General features: G+C 35.3%; 1 protein-coding gene across 1 annotated transcript in view; it reads right to left on the bottom strand.

Moving 5' to 3' along the window:
- Positions 1-8,793: 8,793 nt before the first annotated feature.
- The window catches only part of SLC6A1 (solute carrier family 6 member 1), a 36,049-nt gene continuing 34,601 nt past the window's right edge, over positions 8,794-10,241 (bottom strand). The window contains exon 14 of the mRNA XM_065408722.1: positions 8,794-8,898. Coding sequence (XP_065264794.1) covers positions 8,794-8,898 — 105 coding nt within the window. The remainder of the gene's footprint in view (positions 8,899-10,241) is intronic.

Here is a 10,241-nt window from a genome sequence, read left to right as displayed (position 1 = left end):
AACATACATAGCAAGTGACTTCCTTGTGCCAATGGTATTTGCCAAAACCTATTAAAAGCATCTAAAGAAGAAAAGTATTTTCCTCCTATTTGTCCAAATATTTTTTTCCTATGAAATATTTTAAAATGTTCCTTTTTAACATACTACCTTAAGTCTTTTGGATCTAAACATAACCATAAGGATCTATCTTTCTTGTTACTATTATTAATGAATTCACCAACTCACTCAGCTCTTCCACTCTTTTAGTGATATCTAAATTAACTAACCTTTCCAATTCCTTTTGTAGCCTATTTCTTAAAAGCTAAGGGTATTTTTCTAGTTGCATGTATAACTGGTTTCTTTGCTTCATTTAACTGTATTTTATACATTGCATCCAATTTACCAATGCCAGGGCATAACTGTAAATTAACGTTCTGTTTCCAGTATTTCAGAATCCTGAATAATCTGAAATCTGCAAATTAGATTTAGTGATAAATCTAAAATAGAAATTCCTTGTCCCTTAACTACTACAAATCTTATGTTTTCTAAATTATCTTTAGCTTACACCTGTAATTCATAAATTACCTATAACAGGATTTTTTTCACCACTATACAATCGTAAATTAATATGTATTTGTTCCCTTACTACAGGTTTTACTTTTAGGCATTTTATAATTTCTTCTGAAATTACTTTAGTTTGTGCACCTATACCTATTACATATTAAATAAATGTTCTATTAGTAGATAGTGAAACTGTCCAATCCTCCTTGTAGTTCACAGAGTATTTCAAAATACCCAGAAATAAATTTTCTTCATCTGTAATGACAGCTCTGGTTTTCTTACTCAATATCTTCTCTGAAACTTTTGAATTTTGAACTAAAGGAATATTTCTAATTTTTTTCAGACATCTCAGTTTACAAAATTTTGCAAAATGACTGATTTGAACATATGTTGAATATTATCTAGGTTGATGCCTCCTTCCACATCTAGAACATTCTTTCATATGCTCACATATTTTAACTTTCATTGGTTTCCTCTATAGATTTGTTTTTTTACTTTTTCTTATTAAGTTCATATTCACATCAATTTGTTTTCTTTCTAAAATGTGCAATTGTTGCTGATTAAGTTAATCAGATTGGCAAATTCTTACTGCTTTTTTCCAGTTTTCGATCTAGCTCTTCTAACAAAGTCTTTTTCTTACTCTGATATCTTTTTATACCCATCACAATTTGATCTCTTATCATTGACTCAGACAGATTTTGGAAATTACATGTCTGACTTCTTATTCAAAAGTCTCTTCATCCATTTGATTTCTGGAGTGAAACTGAAATATTTCCAATGTTTCATTCCTTTTTGGTAAACAATATTCCTCAAAATTTTTTAAGACAAACTCATTTTCAGCTTGTTCTCTAACATTTGAGCTCAAATGACTTATATAATGAAATTCCTTCAGTACTTGCAATATTAAAAAAAATGGCAATCTTTTGTTCAGCTTCCTCCTGAGTAAATCCTGATGCCCTCAAAATAAATCAAATTCTTGTTTAAAACTTTCCCAATTTTCTGCAGCATTTCTTGGCATTTTTAGAAGTGCAGGAACTCTTAATCGATCCACCTTATTCCATTCAAACTTGTTTTTCACTTCTGAGTAACTTTCACCTCAGGGTTTTTTGTTTTTAACTTCTTCTGGTTCTTTTTATCACTTACCCTAGTTCTGGTCCCATTTGTTGTTTTAATATTCAAGTAATTCATTGCTAGTAACTTAAGAGTCTTTATTAACATATATACAGAGCATCTTAACTCCATCAGTTCAACCTAAAACCAACTGCCTCCTCCCACTGTCAGCTCCCACACTCTGGAGATTCTATTCATTCTCTTTAGAGCCACAGTAGCACCATACAAAAGTACTACACTTGGGAAGGAAAAATCAAATGCACAAGTACAAAATGGGGAATAACTGGGTCGGTGGTAACACTGCTCAAAAGGATTGGGGGGTTATAGTGGATCAAAAATTGAATATTAGTCAACAATGTGATGCAGTTGCTGAAAAGACTAATACTATTCTGGGCTGTATTAACAGGCCTGTTGTATGTTACCTCCACTGTATAATTGTCCCCCTGCTCACGACTCGTGAGGCCTCAGCTGTGTTCAATTCTGGGCACCACACTTCATGAAAAATGTGAACAATGTGGTGAGAGTCCAAGGGAGAGCAACAAAAATAATAGGTTTAGAACAGTGGTTCTCAGCCAAGGGTACACGTACCCTGGGGGTACGCAGAAGTCTTCCAGGGGTACCTCAACTCATCTAGATATTTGTCTAGTTTTACAACAGGCTACATAAAAAGCACTAGCAAAGCCAGTACAAACTAACATTTCATACAGACAATGACTTGTTTATACTGCTCTATGCACTATACACTGAAATGTAAGTACAATATTTATATTCCAGTTGATTTATTTTATAATTATATGGTGAAAATGAGAAAGTATACAGTTTTTCAGTGCTAGTGCTTTTTATGTATCCTATTGTAAAATTATGGAAATATCTAGATCAGTTGATGTAGCCCTTGGAAGAATTCTTAGTACCCCCGGTTGAGAACAACTGACCTACAGGCTTACTCAAAAGGCATTGTCTTCTGTCTGTTTTATGCTTTCTTCAGATTAGTTGTAGGGAAACAAAGAATCATAGTTTCAAAATTTTCACACTTTATCACTGACGTGCACATACATACACATCAGAATTCTATTATTTAAGCATAGAAAACTACCAGAAAAAATCTAGTTGGGGCTTTTTGTGTTAACAGGCCAACAGTGAAGGATACTATTTAAAATATTGGATTAGCATTTGCATTTCGTTGAGGAAAATTCGCTCACGGAATTTTCTCTCTGGCCTGCCACAAGCATTCATGTTCATGCTGATCTTAGTTGTGTCAAGAGCTGGTGCAGCTGAGCATTGTGGGAAGGAGATTGTTGGCATGCCTAAAGACTGAAAAATGGAAAAGGATCAAGGACAATTCTGGGTAATTGGATCCCCAGGTGAACTGTTTTTTCCTAAGGTGATATGCAAGCTTCTTTCTGGTAAATTTTGGCAGGGAAGAGAGCTGGCCTACTTGTTATCTTTAGTACTGGTTGAAAAACTGGGGAACCTTATTTAGCAATCTGAAGATATGTTATTTACAGCGGTTTGGAAGATAAATGATTTTTTTTGTACACTTGTAATTTTTCATGAGCATTACAAAGTTTTTCTTTGCACTTTTGCTATTTCTCCATTTCCCCCGTTTGGCCTCAATTTTTTCCTTTTTATTTTGCCACAGAAAAGTGTGTGTGTTGGGGGAGGGGGGGAGATAAGGGGGAAAACAATGAAAAATGGGAAATTCTGAAGAAACTTTGAGTAGATCTAGTTGTTTTCCGTTTTATCCTCAATCTTGGTGAGGATTTTGTTCCCTTGGTGCCACCCAGGCACCACCAGTGTTTCAGAGACTTATTCTGGCTGGGTGAATTTCACCTTCTGTGCACACAGGGGGAGAGCAAGAACAGTTTTAAATATTTACTCACTGAACTACCCCCCCCCTCACTAATGATTAAATGTCTGTAAAAATTAACCACTTAACTAATAGCTTACAGCTGAAAGGGTTCTTAGCCGCTTGTTAAAGAAAGGGGGAGTGGGGGGCGGCTAGATTCTCCTTTTCACTTTGGTAAGCAAAGCAGAACTGAACCAAATAGAATGTGATTGGCATGAGGTAGGTTAAAGATCAGCTGGCTCTGATGCATGCTCCCATGCACTTTGGGATGCTGTTGAAGCCCCTATGCCAGGGCTCCATAGGAGCCAGCCACCTAGCCAAGGATGCCCATTCAGGGGCCTGCAGGCCCATGACAGAACCATAATCAAAAAGCTTTGCAACATGCAATAGTGTCAAATCCCAGCTGCATCCAACATTGTGTCATGGCACAAAAGGGCAGGAGTGAACAGTACAAACAAGTACATAGCACACAGCAGCAGCCTCCAGCATCGGACAACCCTTTGGTGCCTCTGAAAATTGAATATAGCAGAACAAGCTTTTCTTTTGCATGCTGTATTAGTTATAGCAATGTAACTGAAAGTGCAGCCACATCGGACTTGATCTTGATAATGCTAAACTGTCTTCTCTCGGTGTTTAGCCCAACTAAATAATTGTAGTAGTTGTACTAAATTTAAGGCATTGCATAGAGGGGTCTTGTGTTCCCAACACAGCTTTGGTTTTTTGGGGTGTGAACACTAAAACACCAGCATTATTTTAGAGTTAAAACACAAGCAGTTCAAACGAATACTCCTGATAACCAAATATAAGAAGTTCATAGGGGGCGTGCTGGAGGGCAGAAGTGACCTTATTGGCATTTTCTCATCCAATTGCTGTCAGGATTCCTTCAGGAGAGGGAGAGAAAGTTCCTCGGGGAGAACATGGAAATATCACTGTGTTAACTAGCTATCCTTAAACTAGAACTGCTTTCCTTGCTCATGCCTAGCTCAGGGCCAATGCTACTACCTGCCCGAAATGTGGTGTTTGTCATGTGATGTTTAATTTAAAGACACTAGCCCACAAAATACCATGAATGAGATTTAGACTTGGTCAAAAATTTTCAAAAGAAACATGTGTTTGGAAGTTGCCTCCACCCTCTCAAATAAGTTCCATGTTCTGATAAAATTGTAAAATAAAGTCATTTTCCTCCCAGTGGTTTTTTTAAAAAAAGATGAGGGGAAGACCACCAATGGGGGAAAAAATTAATTAAAAAACAAACAGACTAGGAGCACATTAAGACTCCAAAGCAGGGTTATGGTACACTCATCATGAAGCCAGCAGCAGCCTCACTGTTGAGTGTAGGCATTGCTGGACTAGGACTAATTGGGGAAGTACACCTTTGTCAGGTAAGGGAGTATATGCACCAGCTTTGAAGTAACTGTTTTTCAGAGACCCAGGCAATGGAGAAAAGCCAGGCCAGGGGTTAATGTTCTCCTGCTTCCAGTTTGGAGAGAGAGGTAGCTGCCATGCCTCTGTGCATCCCAGGCAGCATTTTAACATAAAGCTCATGCTAGAATGCTTCATTCCATTACAAATGGCTTTCCCTTTGAAAATACACACAACGAGGATTGCCTAATAATTACAAGGGTTTAGCTTTTCAAAGCTACCTAATTTTAATGGAACTTGCTTGGCTAAAGCAGCTTTGAAAATTTCAGCCAATAAGTAGATATTTTAGGCTTTTCCACAGTTTTTACTTCTGTGGCTTTTTTTAAACGCCTAAACAACACTGATGTGCTCAAACTGTTTCTTTCACTGCCAATTTTTTCATTTTGATTTTTTTTTTCTCTCCTGTGTTTCAACTTCCTAATGGATCAGCACCCACCATGAGTACTTTGTTGTTGGTTCATTGTCATCTCTGATATGGTAAACTCCTGAAATTTTGTTGAAATTCACTGCTGCATCACAGCTGGGAGCAATACATTGCTTTTTGTCAGCACCATAAACCATGTTGTTTTTTTTATTGCTTGGCAATGGAATAGTGTTTTATTTACAAAGAAGTATCAGGCTTGCATTACCCGATCCTACTTTGGTGAATAACTCTTATACAGGTATATACCTTGGGCCAGATTCTCCATTGCCTTGTATTTTCTGTAGTTGTTTAGGCCTTAATACAGCTAAGCATGTGCTAAAGTCCCTCCCTATTCAGCAAAGCACTTCAGCAGGGGCTAAATCCCATTGCCTTCAGGGCTTTGCTAAATCAATGTCTTATGCCTGTCCAATGTGGATACAAAATGCTTCCTATACAACTTGCAAGTAGGGTGACCAGACAGCAAGTGTGAAAAATCGGGACAGGTGTGGGGGGTAATAGGAGCCTATATAAGAAAAAGACCCCAAAATCGGGACTGTCTCTATAAAATCAGGACATCTGGTCACCCTACTTGCAAGGCAGTGGGGATCAGGCCAACTACATTCCCTGAGAACATTTGGGGAAGGGTTATTTACCGTAGTGAGGATTCCACAATTGGACCCTTTATTCTCTGGTTTCTACATAACTACCAGTAAGGCTGGTTCAGATGATATACTTGAATGTCAATTTGTCAATTGTATTGTGTGGTTAGCTGTTGAGTATTAACTTAAACTATTTATTCCAAATGAAAACCAATAATGGTGACAGTTGTGTGCCACTGCTGCTGCAAGAGACCTGAAATAAAGAAACGATTGGTTTGGGAGGGGTTATACAACACCTTTCCTGCGAACCTTGGTTATTGTGTAATTACAGGCAAATTATTGACTAATTTATAATTGCACCATACTGATGGATAAATACACATATACAGAGTGTGATAACACTAATTTCTTAAAAGTTTAGAATTTGCTTCATGGGATAGGAAAATAAAGCTATCTGAACAAACCTTGTTTTCACCTAGTGCAGGATATAAAAACATCACATCATTTAATGTATAATATAACCTTTATTTTTTTTCTAAACTCTTGGAAAGTTACATAACAACCGTGCTTTAATTATGACACCATGTATAGACATTTAAAATGCATCTTAATTTATAAATATTTTACATTTGGTCCATAGAACAGGTTGCAATTTACTAAATAATACTGTACTCTTTTAAACAGGCTCTGTATATATTTTAGAATATGTATATATTACATATATATTTTTATATAGAGATAGATTTGCTTGGTGTTCAGAGAATAATTCCTTATTGCAAAAAACATATATGATCATACAATAATTTTTCTTCTTTAGGGCAAATACTACAAAAAGATACAGCTATTCACAGTTTACACACAGTAGTTCTACAACACTATTTTTTGTGCTATATATGATAATAGTTTGTACAGAGCTCTGCTAAAGAGCAGGTCTGCCAAACATCTGTCATAATTGTTTACAATCAAACATTAAATACTGCATTTTTCTTAGAACAACATGGGACTTGATTACATTAAACAATAAAGCGAAAGTTGGAATTTTTCTTCTTAGTCTAATGAGAATCACAATTATCATGTGTATGTATGATTTTTTTTTCTAAACCCTGAAAACTTACAAGACTTTTGCATTTAGGTATGAATTCAGCTATAGACATTTAGAATGTATCTTAGATTTCAGAATATTTTTACAGTTGACCTATTGTATGAAACAGTTTAGAAGCTACTAAACAATACTTTGTGATTTTATGACATAGGTTGAAATATATGTATATATATATTTTCTACAATAATGTGCTTGACATTCTGAGAATAATACCTTATTGCAGGAACATATGTTTGTCACCTTCAGACAAAAACAACAAAAAACCCGACGTTCACAGTTAGTTAATATGTTTTTCACATAGTAGTTCTACATAAAATGTGTGCTATCTAACATCGTACGTTGCACAAAAGTTTGCTGAAAAAGCATGTTTCATTGCACAGTTCTGTCACAGTCATTTACAATCAAACATCAAATACTGCATTTCCCATAACTCTTGCCATCCTACTTATAGCTGCCAAATAAGAAACACTGAATAGGACCTGATCTTGCATTCTCTACACAGGAAGAACTTTCATTAGCTTCAGTGGGAGTTTTAGCTGTGTGGGAAATTCAGAGTAGAACCCATAATGGAGCTTTTTGTATTATAGCAATAACCTTGTGCCTTCATCATCACCACGAACAATATGTATATCAATGAAAAAAATCAAAAGAATAAAAAATTTGTCTTCAAAGTGCTAGAGTGGTCCACAACTTATAATTTACTTGTTAGTTACGAACTGTGTTGAAAGACCTTTAAACAGACTGAATACCACAGTCCATGATCTAAAGCTCTAAATTAGAATTATAGGGAGATGGTTCAATATTTAAACTATTGTTTTGGTTTCTATTTTGGTGGCAATACAATATTCTTGTTAATGGGGTAATATAAACAGAAACACTACCTGGCTTCAACTACAAATAGTTTTGTACTGCTTTAACCTGGGAAGAGCTCATAATAGTTTCATATTATTATGCATTTTGCTAAAACATTAGAATGAAACATTTTGCTTCTACAATGTGTATCTGAAATTTATAAATATAAAAATAGAAATAAAATGTTTTTAAAAGATACAGTATATTTCACTATAAGACTATATTATGAGTTTGTGGAAGTAAATGCAGAAAGCCTAAGTGTAGATAATGTATTTAGCTAGTATGTAAGAAATTGTTTATACTGTATTTATATAAATATCAATCGAATTGAACATGTATCGGAGTGGTTTATAACATAGCTAAACGTAAGTTGCCTGAAAAATAATTAAAGAGAACCAAAAAAAGAATAGTGTTTGTTAATACGAATTTCAAGAGCGAAATTTTCATTGGAAGTCATCTGTGTACAAAATTCTTTGTCTGTAAAAAACAGCTTTCAAATTTAATTGTACTTCCTGCAAAGTCAGAAATAACAGTCTTGGGATTCTGCTGTAAGAAATATTATCATTAAACTACTAAAAATCATCAGCACAAAACATCAAATTGTTATGCTAAAAGATAGATTAAAAATGTCCTGCACCTTAGTTTACAAATTCCAAGATAGTTAACTCTTATTGTGAAAGGATAAAAACATTAACAGTCTGTGGATTGCCAGAAAACATAACACTTCCAACATTTGGGCCCCCCAAATGGTTTGATTGTACCCCCATCAATTCCCTTATAGTGGTGATGGTCTTTTTTTTTTTCTTTTTTTCTTTTTGCCACTAGAGGTAGGTAATTATATTCTCAGACATAAATTTGTGGCCATATTCAACCATTTTTTTTTTCCAGAGTAGCATTTGTACCTCTCCAACACAGAAATTTAGATATATGCCTCTTTGTTTGCAGAGTTGCTCTGCTGGGCCTGGTCCGGACCATTTTCAGGATGAGTAATGTCTTCACTTGGCTGAATCATTACTTGGATGCGCTATTTAAAAAAAAAAAAAGAGTGAGAAGAAGTCACTGAATATTTCTAAACTTCACGTCCAATCTAAACATCTTTCTCTGGCCATTGCTGTTGAGAGAGACAATCCTGTCCATTCCACCTGCTGATGCAAAGGTTTAAATATCTATGCAGTCACATTTGCTAAACATCTTAGTAACGAACACCATTAAAAGTGAGTATTTGGTCTTCTTAATCAGGACAGGAATGGGAATTATTTGTAAATGGAATTTGGCTTAATCAAGACAAAGGGGTTTCTGCTAGGCAAATCATACTTTTTTGGAAACAAATCTTGTTCCAATTATTGCATAAGATGCACCCAGACATCAACGTACTTTGATGGTTTTGGTTAGCTTTTGACATTGTGTTAAAGAAAACAATGTTTAATGTAGGTACATGACAATGAAGAGCTTATTCCCCCTGTCACAATGCATGGCTTTAGACCTAACAGTGCTGCTAACTGTCTAACTTTAAACAGTTTGGCTTACATTGTACATGATTGCTATACTTTTTTCCTCCCTTGATGTTTTTATTACTCAGGACATATTAAAAAAATAACGTGTCTGATCCTCAGTCACTTTCTGTAGCTCACTTGAAATCATAATCCTGCATTGGTAATGTCAAAGGTCCTGAGTGAGAGTTCTTTAGCAAAAGACTTGCAGGATTGAATCTGTGATCAGCAAGTAAGTTTTAGAGCTGGTCAGAAAATGGAATTTCCATTCTGTGGGAAATTCCAACATTTAGACATTTGTTTTCATTCTGCAAAAATGTGAAAAATAATCTTAACTAGAAAATTTCGACCCTGTACAGAAGATCACTTTGAATTTCAGATAAAGGTTAACATTGTTATAACTTTATCTGCATGGTTTGCCTATCTATAGTTAGCAGTCAAACTCTATATTCAGTTACTACTTATAGTTTATAAAGGGTTGATAAATGATGTTTTAAAAATAGCTAATCAAATGTTATTGTTTGAGTCCAATTTATAACTACACACCGTCTACTGCTATTCTTTTAAACGTCTATAATGTTATTCATGTCTGTAATCATTTATCAATCCTTTCTAAATAGAATCTTAAGATAAAGGGGAACCAAGTTGGTGAACTTCTGTCATGGTATCATATAGCACCTCCGAAAAGCAGATCTGCTCCTAAGGTTCTATTTCCATATACATATCCCAGTACTAATAATAATTAGGGAAAAGAGATTCCAAAAATATGACACACCACCATCAGTGTCTCAAAAAATAGAAAGTTTTTCATAGTCTTCCATGAAACATCAGTGAGGCTTTAAGGCTGAGTAAAGACAAGTGTTTGGGCAGCAGATCT

The sequence above is a fragment of the Emys orbicularis genome, chromosome 7 (genome assembly GCF_028017835.1).
Source record: "Emys orbicularis isolate rEmyOrb1 chromosome 7, rEmyOrb1.hap1, whole genome shotgun sequence".
Classification (NCBI taxonomy): domain Eukaryota; kingdom Metazoa; phylum Chordata; order Testudines; family Emydidae; genus Emys; species Emys orbicularis.
The sequence above is the reverse complement of the archived record's forward strand: the minus strand, read 5'-3'. Positions and strand labels throughout refer to the sequence as shown.